At 44.8% G+C, this 14624-nt stretch overlaps 1 protein-coding gene across 2 annotated transcripts in view; it reads right to left on the bottom strand.

The window, feature by feature from the left end:
• Nucleotides 1-14624, bottom strand: part of ADA2 (adenosine deaminase 2) — a 79998-nt gene that overhangs the window by 29629 nt on the left and 35745 nt on the right. For both annotated transcript variants that reach the window (XM_077468870.1, XM_077468871.1), the window contains exons 2-6: nt 14209-14513; nt 12591-12816; nt 7435-7645; nt 2391-2518; nt 348-438 (exon numbers count right to left, since the gene is read on the bottom strand). In XM_077468870.1, the coding sequence (XP_077324996.1) occupies nt 348-438; nt 2391-2518; nt 7435-7645; nt 12591-12816; nt 14209-14506 (954 nt within the window). In that variant the 5' untranslated portion in view covers nt 14507-14513. The remainder of the gene's footprint in view (nt 1-347; nt 439-2390; nt 2519-7434; nt 7646-12590; nt 12817-14208; nt 14514-14624) is intronic.

Raw genomic sequence — 14624 nt, 5'->3', positions numbered from 1 at the left:
TACTTATTAATATGACTGAGACTATACTAAACTAACTTAACAGGATATAAACAAATATGTATTATTCCTCTAGCTACGTAGATACGTGTCTATTTGTGTCTTCTCATAACATTCTATACCAAGATACCTTATATGCCATTCTCATACACCAGAATCTTTTAGCAATACTCAGCTTTAGATGAAGAATCATATCAAATCAATTGATTAAGGTCATTCACACATACTATATTTATTATGACTAATCATAAAACTAAATATGTTTTGCATGCTTGCCATGAATATAATATAAGACCTATAAGTGCCAAATTATGAATTTGGAATAATATTCTAACACAAGCAGAACTTACCAAATCAAAGCCAGCAATGATGTCAGGGAACTCAGATATCAGCCGCATCGCAGTGTGAATGGCATCCTTCACCTTAGAAACATCACAGTGTCTGTTGAAATAAAAAGCAACTAAAGCAAAGTAAGAAAGGTCAATAGACATCCAACCCTATATTTATATAGTACCTACATACTGTATTACTCAACACTTCACAAAATAAAACCAGTATTATTATACATAATAATGCCTGTGTCTGCATCAGAGTAAGTTACACTCTAATGTCTCACTACAGTCACACATTATTATTAATATACATGTATAGCTCTGACATACAGTATTCTGTAGCGTTGTACAGAGAATAGTCTCTGTATCAGAGGAACTTACACTCTAATTTCCCCCCACTGTCACACACTATTATTATTATTATTATACATCTATATAGCTCTGATGTATTCTGCAGTGCTGTATAGCCGCTTCAGCCCTGGAAGATTTCATCCCCTTCCTGACCAGAGCACTTTTTATGATTCGGCACTGTGTCATTTTAACTGCAAATTGCGCAGTCGTGCGATGTTGCACCCAAACAAAATTGACGTCCTTTTTTTCCCACAAATGGAGCCTGCTTTTGGTGTTATTTGATCGCCTCTGCGGTTTTTATTTTTTGTGCTATAAACAAAAAAAGAGCAACAATTTGGAAAAAAAAAGCATTATTTTTTACTTTTTGTTATAATAAATATCCCCCAAAAACATATAAAAAAATATTTTTTTTCCTCAGTTTAGGCCAATATGTATTCTTCTACATATTTTTGGTAAAAACAATCTCAATAAGTGTATATTGATTAGTTTGCGCAATAGTTATAGCGTCTACAAAATAGAATAGGGGATAGTTTTATGGCATTTTTATTATTATTATTTTTTTACTAGTAATGGCGGCAATCTGCGATTTTTATCGGGACTACGACATTATGGCGGACACATCGGACAATTTTGACACATTTTTGGGACCATTGGCATTTGCTATAAAAATGCATTGATTACTATAAAAATGTCACTGGCAGTGAAGGGGTTAACACTAGGGAGTGATCAAGGGGTTAATGTGTTCCCTAGTGTGAGTTCTAACTGAAGGGGGAAGGGGACTGTGCAGGGAAGATGACAGATCGCTGTTCGTACTCTGTATGAATAGACGATATGTCTGCTCTCCCCTCAGAGAACCGGAAACTGTGTGTTTACACACACAGATCCCGGTTCTCCGTGTGTCAGCGGCGATCACAGGAGCGCAGTGGTGATCGTGACCACCGGGCACTCGCATTGGCTCGGGAGGCAAACAGGCGCCCCCTAGTAGCCACAGCACAAAGCGATGTTACATAACGTTGTTTCATCCAGCTGTGCCATTCTGCCGCAGTAAAACTGCGACGGCTGGTCGGCAAGTGGATAGAAAGCACTGTGCCAGTTACACCAGTCTCTACATCAGAGGAGCTTGCACTCTAATGTCCCTACTACAGTCATACACTATTATTATTAATATACATTTATATATCTCTGACATGCCTTGCAGTTCTCTGAGTAGATTGAGAATTTTTCCCTACTAAAGTACTCTTGGCATCCACTATTGAAGTGCTGGAAGAGAATTTGGCAAGATTTGGTCATCTCCACTAATCACACAATCAGCACCAGTATTGAGATACAATCAATGCACCAGCTGCCATGGGTGGTACAGTTTTTGAAAATTATAACTGTGCCCCCTCCCCCCTCAAAAAGAAAGAAAAACAGAGGGGGGATATTTAGGGCCAGTTCACACCAGAATCGCACAGAAACATGGTCCACATTCCTGTGCGATTTGAGTGCAGTGTGTTTTCAGACCATTTTGACCATGGTGTGAGAAACACGCACCGAGCACAGGTCTCCCACACCGCGTTCTAGTGTGAACCAGTAGACCACATTTAGTCTGCTAAAGCCCTGTGTATCATGATAAACAAGTGTCTTGTGTTTTGTAATGAAATGTTATTTTACTGATTTGTATTAATAGTCCTTCCTGGCTATGGAATGCCCATAATATCACAGTATTACCTGTGAACTGTATAAATGATCTTAAGTCCAAAGAAATCCGGATGAGCATTTATGAACTCCCTGGCCACATTCCTGTAGGTGTCCACTACCCAGAAGCTGTCATGAGTTGTACCGTCCAGCTCATATACCTATGGGAGGAAATATTGCAATACATGTTATTTGGGACAAAGGGTCAATAATGAGCAGAGTGATCTAGCAAAATTTATTGTGTGAAGTTACTGCTTCATTCAGCTGCCTCTGTGAAATTTGCCTGAAAATAATCTAGCTATTTTTAAAAAGGGTGTGTTTTTGGGAGGTGGTGGTGCATGTACAGAGCTGGCCCAAGACATTGTGCTGCCTGGGTCCAAGAATGAAATGCTGCCCCCTCCCCCCCCAAAACAAACAACAACACGCCCACCAAAAGGCCCCCACATCCATTATTTTATAGCATGAGAGAGAGAGGGGGTGAGAGAGAGGTGGGAGTGAGGGGGGGGGGGCTGGAGAGAGAGGGGGTAAGAGAGGTGAGAGTGATATAGAGAGGGAGCAGGGAGTTAGGAGTTAGAAGGGGGTTAGAGTGAGAGGAAAAGGGGTGAGTGTAAGAGCGAAGGAGTGAGCGTGAAAGGGGGTTGAGAGAGAGAGAGAGGGGTGGGAGACAGAGAGGGGGTTGAGAGAGATAGAGGGGTTGTGTGAGAGAAAGAGCGGGAGAGTGTGGGAGAGGGAGAGAGAGAGAGGGGGTGAGAGAGGGCTGAGTAAGGGGAGGGGGAGTGAGAGAGAGAGGAAAAGGCGGTGAGAGAGGGGGTGAGGGGGACTGAGAGACAGGGGGAGAGAGAAAGAAAGGGGTGAAGTGTGAGAGGGGGGTGAGAGAGAGAGAGTGGGATGGAATGTGAGAGAGAGAGGGATGAGAGAGAAGGTGGGTGTAGAGAGACGGGCAGTGAGAGAGAGGGGGGTAAGAGAGGGGGTGGAGTAGGAGAGAAGGGGTGAGAGAGAAAGTGGGTGAGAGAGAGAGGGGTGAAAGAGAGAGGGGGTGAGAGAAAGAAAGGGGGTGAGAGAAAGAGAGGTGGTGAGGGAGAGAGGGGGGCTAGAGAGTATGTGGGTGAGAGAAAGAGGGGGTAAGAGTAAGAGAGAAACAGTGAGTGAGAATGAGGGTGGGTGAGAGAGAGATGGGTGAGAAACGGGGGTTAAGAGACAGGAGCACTGGGAGATACGGGCAGGCATGTACTGGCCATAGGGACTACAGGGAGTTTCCCGGTGGGCCGATGGCTCAGTGGGCCACTCTGATGTAAGGGGGCTGGTGATGGGACACTTTGATGTAAGGGGGCTGGTGATGGGACACTTTGATGTAAGGGGGCTGGTGATGGGACACTCTGATGTAAGGGGGTTGGTGATGGGACACTCTGATGTAAGGGGGTGCTGATGGGACACTCTGATGTAAGGGGGCTGGTGATGGGACACTCTGATGTAAGGGGGTTGGTGATGGGACACTCTGATGTAAGGGGGTGCTGATGGGACACTCTGATGTAAGGGGGCTGGTGATGGGACACTCTGATGTAAGGGGGCTGCTGATGGGAAACTCTGATGTAAGGGGGTGCTGATGGGACACTCTGATGTAAGGGGCTGGTGATGGGACACTCTGATGTAAGGGGCTGCTGATGGGACACTCTGATGTAAGGGGGTGCTGATGGGACACTCTGATGTAAGGGGGTGCTGATGGGACAGTCTGATGTAAGGGGGCTGGTGATGGGACACTCTGATGTAAGGGGGCTGGTGATGGGGCACTCTGATGTAAGGGGGTGCTGATGGGACACTCTGATGTAAGGGGGCTGGTGATGGGACACTCTGATGTAAGGGGGCTGGTGATGGGACACTCTGATGTAAGGGGGTGCTGATGGGACAGTCTGATGTAAGGGGGTGGTGATGGGACACTCTGATGTAAGGGGGCTGGTGATGGGACACTCTGATGTAAGGGGGTGCTGATGGGACACTCTGATGTAAGGGGGTGCTGATGGGACACTCTGATGTAAGGGGGCTGCTGATGGGACACTCTGATGTAAGGGGGTGCTGATGGGACACTCTGATGTAAGGGGGCTGCTGATGGGAAACTCTGATGTAAGGGGGCTGGTGATGGGACAGTCTGATGTAAGGGGGTGCTGATGGGACAGTCTGATGTAAGGGGGCTGGTGATGGGACACTCTGATGTAAGGGGGTGCTGATGGGACACTCTGATGTAAGGGGGCTGATGGGACACTCTGATGTAAGGGGGTGCTGATGGGACACTCTGATGTAAGGGGGTGCTGATGGGACACTCTGATGTAAGGGGGTGCTGATGGGACACTCTGATGTAAGGGGGCTGGTGATGGGACACTCTGATGTAAGGGGGATGCTCATGGGACACTCTGATGTAAGGGGGTGCTGATGGGACACTATGTTGTAAGTGGCTGGTGATGGGACACTTAAAATGTAAGTGGGCCGTTCTGGATGAAGTCCAGGGCCGAATTTCTGTCCCAGTCCAGCCCTGGATACGGGGGGTGAGAGAAAGAGAGGTGGAGTGTGAGAGAGGGGGTGAGAGAGAGAGGGGTGGTGGGTGAGAAAGAGGTAAGAGAGGGGAGGGCTGTGAGACAGAGGAGGAGCTGAGAAATGGGGGGAGTGAGAGAGAGAGGGGTAGAGTGTAAGAGGGAGAGGGGTAAGAGAGAGGGGGGAGGGCTGAGAGATACCACATAGCCCTGTTCCTATTTTCACCCCCCCCCCCCCCGCATGCTCAGTGTGCATGTAGGTATGTGTAGGATGCCCGGTACCTGATGGCCAGCAGCAAGCAGCGCCCAGTCTCCTTGATCTGGAGGTGCTCTCACTGCTCTGCTCCTTCCAGTGGCTCCTTGGCAGCCTCCACCTTCTGCTCGTCCTCTTCTCCGAGCCCCCAGTCAGCCTGTCCTCCGGGCCTCAGGCCGCGTACACACGCGGGGACTGTTCGCCCAACTTTGTCCGCTGAACAGTGTTTCGGCGGGACAGTCCGCCCGTGTGTGGGCTTTCAGCGAACAGTTTCAGCGAACAGTTTGCTGAACAAGGTTTTTCGGAATTTCCGAAAAACTGTCCGCTGAAACTTGGTTTCATCGAACAGTCCCCTCGTGTGTAGGCTTGTTCGTCAAACTAAGTTCCGCGCATGCTCAGAAAGGATTTACACGCCGAAAGTTGTAATGCAGTGTATAGGACGTTGTATTTTCCGTCCCGTCGTACGTGCCGTTCACGTCATCGCGCACGGTTTCAGCAAACTGTTCGTTCGTCGTGTGTGGGCAAGTCCGTCCATGCTAATTTTGAGCGGACTGTTTGCTGAAACTGTTTGACGGACAAAGTTGAGCGAACAGTCCCCGCGTGTGTACGCGGCCTCACTGTTCATCTTGGAGCAGAGATCAGGCTGGAAGAATCCAGGTTCTGGGAGCGCCGGGAGTGACCCAAGGGGCAGTGTGTTAGGCACTCTGCCACCCTTCTTAAAATTCCGCCTGGGTCCAGTGGACCCTCCGGGACCCATGGTAAGGGCCGACCCTGTGCATTTAGCATCGTTTACATTATTTAATTTGGTGTTGTTTGTAATTGTGTTTTTTTTACATATCTATTTATTCTTTCTTACTGTTAAAGTGATTTTTTTTTTTTACTTATTTAACTGTTTGTTTTCTTCTTTCTGTGGAAAAAAAGCTAAAGTAATTAAGCTAAAATGGGTATGTTTATTTGGCCCAGTAAAAGCAGCTACTGTAACACTCAGGAGCTATTAAAAGCCTATGGCAGCTCAAAAGTCACCAACAACCACTTTAATTTTTGGAAAATAACGATCTGCACCAGAACAACTTGGAAATGATAACCTATTTCTTTATTCACATAAAGCAACAGGCATTACAGGCTGATGTTTCAGGATCTTGCAGGATCCCCTTTTCAAGGCAGGGAGATCACTTGCCTTGAAAAAAGTATCCTGTGACCAGTGGTGTATTTTGGTTTTGTGCTGCCCTAGGCAAGACTAAAATCACGTGCCCCCCCCCATCTAAGTTTGTCCCACCCCTTCCTTCTAGAGTGGGTATTTAGGGTCCCCCACTAGCCTTCCACAGTGCTCACCCCACCCCTCTCACTAGCCTTCCACAGTACCCCCCCCCCCCCTCGCTAGGAGAAGAGATAGGAATAGGAAGGGAGAGATGGAAGTGAGAGAGAGGGGAGGGGTTAAGAGAGAGGGGGGTTCCCCTATCCCCAGTACTACACCAGAGGACTCTCCCACCCCCAAATAAAACGACACCGTACTCTCATCTACACGCAGCCTGCCAGCTCCTTTTTACCAGCTGTTTGTAGCAAAGTTGCTAAGGCACAATCAAAACTTGGGACTCCAACCCAATTGAGCTACTTCTGGGATTGGAGGCTGCATCCACTGCCGCCTCCTGCTTCAGCTTCGCTCCCCTGTCACAAAACGGTCAGTCCATGGCTACCCCTGGTATCACCCCTCTGGCACCCAGGTGCAGTCCGCATCCCATAGCAACACCACTGCTCCTCTGCAGTCCTCATAGTGTCTCCTCTCCATGAGGTCAGTGCCACCCCCTGCAAAAATGTCACCCAAGGCAAACGCCTAGTTTGCCTCATGGTAGATACGCCCCTGCCTGTGACATCCCAAAACATTGGTGTGTAATGCCTGTTGCTTTATGTGAATAAAGGACAAGATTATCACTATTCTAAGTAGTACTGGTGCGGATACTTATTTTCATAAGATTGTATGGTGGGGCCGTCCACCAATTCACTACAACACCCTACATCAGTGATGGCAAACCTTGGCACTCCAGATGTTTTAGAACTACATTTCCCATGATGCTCATGCACTCTTCATTGCAGTTGAGCATCATAGGAAATGTAGTTCCAAAACATCTGGGGTGCCAAGGTTCGCCATCACTGCCTTACATGAACTGTGGGCGATCCTGTGAGGAGTGCAATGGATACAATACAATTTCTACCTTACTTTTTGTGGTGCAGTGCATTTTGCCAATTTCTGACTTCCACCAAAATTTCAGATGAATGAAAACTCTTGCTCCTCCCTAACTCTCACCGGTACTAGCATGGCTCTCAGTTCAATGTACTGGACGCCGTCCTCGTAGAGCTCTCGCATACCCTCATAGATATAAGCTTTGAAGACTGGAGCATAGGAAAATAGACCACCTGCAGTACGGAAAGCACCCTCAAACCTGCGCCAAACCACATCTTGGGTGGGATAATCTAGTTCCGGAGTGTCCGTTAGCAGAGTCAGGTTTCTGATCAGGCTGAAATACATATGACAGGTAGGTGCTTTAACATGAGAATGTTTGATCATGTTGTATGTTTGAAACAGCTGAAGGAACTGACAAAGTAGGTACAAAACATTATTTTTAAACACCATAGCTCAAATGTTTTTTGAAGAAAGAGGTCCTGTTGAGAGCAATAGTTTCCATCATGCCTATATATTCTGCCTGTGCTGAAAATCACAACACAAAATTAATGAAAATTGGTGAGAACGAGACATTCCATGACGACAGGTCACCTATGCATTGAAATTCAACTGGTACAGCAGTGGCTGCAGTCGTTGATCAGTGCATTCTGACAGCGGAGACTCCTCACTGTCAGAATACAATGTCACCGTGGGAAGGATTCCTCTTTCAACCTCATTTGTGTGGATGGGGGAATTTGTTTGTTTTTTCTCAATCAGCCCACTAGCTGTTAAAGAAAAAAAAATCAATTATCTATGGCCAACATAGGTTTTGCAGTGTCATAATGCATTAGTTCACTTGACAATAACTTGCCTACCAAAATAAATCTTGATGCAATTGTCTTTTATTTTTTTTAAGTTTTAACAAACACCCTACATAATTACATAGTTGGCGGGGCTGGAAAAAAAAACACCAGTCAATCCAGTTCAACCTGTGATGTGTGTGTGTGTGTGTTTATGTCAATAGTACATCATATACCCCTGTATGCTGTGGTCGATAAGGTGCCCATCTAGTAGTTTTTTGTAAACTATCAGCACTCTCTGCTGATATCACTGCATGTGGAAGAGAATTCCACATCCTTACTGCTCTGAAACTGAAGAACTTTTAATGAATGGCAGCGTGTCTTTTTAGATTCCCTTTCACTGAAAAGTTTTTTCCCTATGCTAGGGTCATCAGTACGGTATTTGTACATCAATATCATATCCCCTCTCAAGCATCTCTTCTCCAGAGAAAATAAGTTCATTGCTTGTAGTGTTTCCTCATAGCTGAGATCCTCCAGCCCCTTTATTAGCTTTGTTGCCCTACTTTGGACTCTTCAGTTATAGCACATCCTTCCTGAGGACTGGTGCCCAGAACTGGACGGCATACTCAAGATGTGGCCAGACCAGAGTCTTGTAGATTGGGAGAATTATTGTTTTATCTCTGGAATGAATCCCCTTTTTAATGCATGCCAATATTCTGTTGGCTTTGCTTGCAGCAGCCTGGCATTACATGCCATTGCTGAACCTTCCATCTACTAGGACCCCCAGGTCCTTTTCTATTCTAGATACCCCCAGAGGTTCTCCCACTAGCCAGTAACTTGCTTTTGTATTTTTGGCACCCAAATGCATTACCTTACATTTTCCAACATTAAACCTCATTTGCCATGTAATTGTCTGTCCCATTATTTTTTTTAGGTCTTCTTGTAAGGTTTCCACGTCATGCGTAGAAGTTATTGCCCTGCTTAGCTTTGTATCATTTGCAAATACTGAGATTGAGCTGTTTATCACATCCTCTAGATCAAATATGAATAAATGACACAGGTTTGGTCCCGGGACAGATCCTTGGGGGACCGCACTTTCTACACCAGACCATTCCGAGTACTCGCCATTTATAACCACCCTTTAGACTTGGCCCTATAGCCAGTTTTTGATCCAGGTACTCACACTATGGTCCATGCCGACAGACCTCAGTTTGTACAGTAAATGTTTGTGGGGAACTGTATCAAATGCCTTTGTAAAATCCAGATACACCACATCTACAGGTCTTCCTTTAGCTAGATGGCAGCCTGCTTCTTCGTAGAAAGTTAATAGATTGGTCTGGCAAGCGCGATTCTTCATGAATCCATGCTGATTACTAGGGATGAGCCAAACACCCCCGGTTCGGTTCGCACCAGAACCTTCGAACGGACCTAAAATTCGTACGAACTTTAGAACCCTATTAAAGTCTATGGGACTCGAACGTTCGAAATCAAAAGTGATAATTTGAAAGGCTAATATGCAAGATATGCAACAGACAACACCAGCAATAAGGGGTATCTTCAGGTTTATACTATGCTGGAGGCACACAATACCCACTTTAACTCCTGCAGATGCCTGTATTAGAGAACACCAGCAATAAAGGGTAGATACAGGTGTATATTGTGCTGGAGGCACACAACACCCACTAACTCCTGCAGATGCCTGTATTAGAGAACACCAGCAATAAAGGGTAGATGCATGTGTATACTGTGCTGGAGGCACACAACACCCACTAACTCCTGCAGATGCCTTAATTAGAGAAAAACAGCAATAAAGGGTGGATACAGGTGTATACTGTGCTGGAGGCACACAGCACCACTTTAACTTTAAGATGCCTGAGAAAAGAACACACTGTCCCTGCCTATCTAGCTCTTTCCCTGCACGATGGAACACGCTACACAAAGCCGCCGCGCTGGCAGCCTTATATAGTGTGGGGCGTGTACTAAACCCCCTGAGCTATAATTGGCCACAGACATCCTGCCTGTGGCCAATTATGGCTCTCCTCGCTGCCGGCGCTGTGATTGGCCAAGCATGCAGTGTCACAGTGCATGCTTGGCCAATCATGAGCCAGTAATGCACTGCGATGGCGTAGTGCATTGTGGGCCCTTCGTGCCACGCAAATTTGGTGCGAACGATCCACAAAGTTCTGATTTCGCCGAACAGATGAACAGCCGATGTTCAAGCTTTTCTCCAATCAGATGGTACAATACCAGTCAGTAAACTGTCCATAAAAATTAGGAACAATAATCTAGGTAACACCTGGCTAAGTTCCTTAAGGACCCTCGGGTGTAAACCATCTGGTGTTCATGTTAAGTCTTGCAAGTCTATTTCTCATTCTGTTTTCTGTTATCTATGAGGGTACTTTCTTTGACGTGTTATTAACATTATCATTAAAGTCTAGGTTACTGTATCCCCCCTTTTCCTTTGTGACAATTGAGGAGAAGAATACATGCTCAGATTTATTATAAACTGACAAATGAAAAAAATTGTAAACATTTTAAAGTCAATATATATATATATATATATATATATATATATATATATATATATATATATATATATATATATATATATATTCTATTAATTTAATTAATATTTCTTTTGAACACTGTACTGTCCTTTTTAAAATGTATCTGTTTCTCTATACACAGCAAATGCACATGGAAAGAAATATAGTGACAGCTACAGGCTGCAAAATCTATTTACTAACAAATTGTATGTGATCACCTTGTCATAGCTGACTTGGTAATCACAGAAGACACGTTGATAGGTTCCTGATTATTTGTAGAGCTGTCAGTCTCAGTGCAGATTTAAAGCTAGGAATACGCAAAACTGAATACTTCATGTCATGTGACATGCTCTTAGTACAACACACTAGGATGCTGATGAACGTTAACCTTTTACCACCTATGTAATGCATATAAAATATGTGTCAGCAGATAGAGTGGGTCTTAACGATCCTGCCACTGCACATAGGCATCCATGGCTGTCTGAGTTTGCGTGATGAGACCACGCTCATAGTGTGTAGGTGTAGCTAGCTAGTCTGCCACTAGGTGGCTCTGTGCCAAAATAGTGTCTGGTTACAACAGACAGTGTTATCAGATGCTTTTAGATTGAGCCCTCCTGTAGTAACCTCATGGGTGGGTCAGCACCCAGATACAGTATAAACCAGATTAGGAGGAGCCTTAGTACACTTGGGGCATGGAAGCCAAGCACCTCACACCAGCTTAGATGTAACCAGCACGCAGGAGCACTTTACAGGGCAAGAGGTCGGGGAGGAATAGTGCTGCACCCAGGATATCTGGCTTTAGATTTTCTAACCCTTGTGGAGGTGAGGGCTAGGGTAGATTGCAAAAGGCCTTTTAGGCCAGGCCAAGAGTTCCCTGAATGAGGCTATTCACCTGGAGGGTCCTAGGTGAGTTGTACCTATGGGAGAGGTGCCTACTGAGAGCTCAGTCCTGTGAGCATTACTGACCCTGGGTGAAAGGGGAGACTGTTAGAGGGAGACGGCTGCTTGAAGTGCTGCATATGCTTTCACATGTGACTACTGTGGACAATCCACAGTGATGACTAAGTATTGTCAAGTGACTTAGGAATTTATGTTGACAAGATGTGACTGTTCTGTCAATCCTTGAATTCCATAAATAAAGTGCAGCAAATCTTCTCATTTGTGTGGATATTCCTTGGGATATAAAGGTAAATGGCTGGGAATGTTTTGTAAAGGCCTCAGGAATGGAGAGGGCACAAAATGGCAAAGGTTTTGGGCTCAGGTAGAGGGATTGCATTCTAGCAAAAGAACAGGAGCAGGGCAGGGACTTGTGCTGTGGCCCCAACATCCAGCTAATTACAGATCCAATGTTACACACATTCCCATTACACTGACTGAGCATTCTCTAATGCCGCGTACCCTCGAGCGGAATGTCTGACAGAAAAAGTCAGACAGAAGCTTATCATCGTTTATTCCGATGGTGTGTATGCCTCATCTGACTTTTGTTTATGAAAATTCTGAGGGACCTAGAAATAGAACGTGTTTTAAATATTTCCGAAAGAACAAATTCCTATCCGTAAAACCGCTCGTCTATATGCTGTTCAGATGGACCAAAAATTACGCATGCTCTGAAGCAAGTACGAGACGGAGGCTATTGGCTACTGGCTATTGAACTTCCTTTTTCTAGTCCTGTCCTACTGTAGGCACGTCAGTTTCAGCGGAACTCCGTCGGAAAAACCTTTGGCGTTTATTCCAACAGGAAAACCAGTTGTGTGTACGCAGCATAACAGCTCATTTTCTTTATAAAGTGTCCACAACCTTTGTTTAAAAGCCTATCCCCTGCCAGCATGCTGTACAGAAGAACTTGTTCTCATCATGGAATCATTTTCACCTTAAGAAATGTGAAAGAGCACAAAAAGTTACCAGAATTATTGTTTTAAATAGATCCTTCAAAACAGAAAATTTTTTGACTGACCTGTTATCAAACTCAGTGACATCTGGCACGGTCTTCCTATATGTCGCTAGCAGCAGCCAATCCGAACATCCCGGTATCAGCTGACCCACTGGAGACTCTTTGGAGAAGATGAATCTCACCCCTTTATTGTCGGTAAAACAAATGTAACAGTCCGGTAGGTATGATGCATTTTTCACCAGCCAATCAGCACTTACAACTGCATTATCGTGCAAATGAAGTGCGCCCCCTGCAGACAGAAGAATTACTCCAATTATACAATGAAACACAAGTCATATTGCAGTTTGATATTATTAAAAGTGACCTTTACATTTCATTCAACAGCTGCTATTATTTCCTAAAACTACACAAAAGATTCAAACCTTGATTCTTGTAATATAGCAGACTAGAATTTGTTATATCATGCTTGTGTGATTAGATCATTGCTTTTTCTAAAAAGTCTAAACAATCTAGAGCAAACTTTTCAAAGTAGAGTTCCTCCAGGGGTTGGTGCTGGAACTGTATAGACACTGCTAGTCAAACTGCCACTGCTCATTGAACATATAGCAATGCCACTTGGCAAAACCCAGTGGTGCCCCTACTCTCATCTCTTAGGTGAGTAACTATTGACATCAATGATACTGTATTTTTAAGTGTCTGTAAGGGGTCCCTTCCCCACTGACCACCAATAAATATACGTGAGGGGCCCTCTCCACTCACTACCAATGAAAATGATTCAAGGCATATTGGGAGCAAGGAGTTGGATGAGAATCATTCCCTAGCAGATAAGAGGTCTTTACTAGAACAAATGACCTAGCTTCGCAGCTCTCCAATAAACAAGGGTCGCTCCAGAGTCAGAAAACATTATATACATTTGTTTGTCATTATCTAATTTTGGTGCTCTTTCTGGCTCAACTATACTGTATATAGAACAAAGACCAACAGCTTAAAGGGGCCCTTGTCCACTAACCACCAGTATAAGGGGGTCCTCTTCACTGACCACCAATATAAGGGGGCCTTTCTCTACTGACCACCAATATAAGGGGGCCCTTCTTCATTGATCACAAATGTAGGGAACACTTCATCACTGAACAACACTGAAGGGGTATTTTTTTTTGGCCCCCAATGTGAGTATGCACTTCTTCCGCTTACCCCCAATTGAACACTTCCATGCTGACCACCAGTATAAGAGGGCACTTCTAACCATCATTTCACTTTTCCTTACTAGCCACCAATACAAAAGGTACTTTTCCACTAATCGCCAATGTGCCTTGTGACTCCGCTTACTAAAATAGGATTTATGATCACAGAGCGTGGCTGGTTGTTCTTTTATAACAGTCATGCGACTATTGTTAAGGAGAATGAACCTGCAAGGTCGTCGCAGTTCCTAGCTCAGAGTTCTTTCTGACAATTCTGTTCTCTAAACATAAAGAACCATGGAGATGGTTTAATACTTTTATGACTACACTGTACAGGCTGAATCATTATAGCTCCACCCAGTACACTTTCCCATAATTCTCTGTTACTCAAAGCATGGAGTGGGTGCTGCTTTGCTATATGACCTGTAGGAGGTAAAGCTGCTGATCCAACATGACTTGGTTTTGTAAAAGCAAGACTGACCTTGGCAATGGTCCTCTCTCACCTTTTGGCATCTTTCTTAGAATCCTAAATACTTTACTCTGCTCAATAAGGCTGCGGGCCTTGAAAAAATGCATGTTGGGAGGAAAGAGCCCTGTGGCATCCGCCTCACTCATTTCCTTTGCTTTAATCTTCATCAGATTTCTATTGGCTTCTGTTTCTCTCTCTCCCAAGATGATGCTGCCTCCAACCCGGCGACTGTTCTCCTTTTCTATCAGAGCATTTCTGTCCTCCCATGGTGGGAAGCCGTGGCCAAGGCTGAACAGGAAGAGAAGAAGGATCCACTCTGGTAATCTTTCCATCTTATTTCTGGAAAAAAGGACACTTATTTTTTAATATTAGGTTCAGAAAAATAAAATTCTATCAGTGTATCTACAGCCAAGACCTTTTCTTTTACTGTGTTATGTTTTTTTTTTTTAA

The sequence above is a fragment of the Lithobates pipiens genome, unplaced genomic scaffold (assembly GCF_037356315.1).
Source record: "Lithobates pipiens isolate NorthernLeopardFrog02 unplaced genomic scaffold, aLitPip1_a1.2 Scaffold_8, whole genome shotgun sequence".
Classification (NCBI taxonomy): Eukaryota; Metazoa; Chordata; class Amphibia; order Anura; family Ranidae; genus Lithobates; species Lithobates pipiens.
This window is presented reverse-complemented; position numbering and strand designations above follow the sequence as displayed.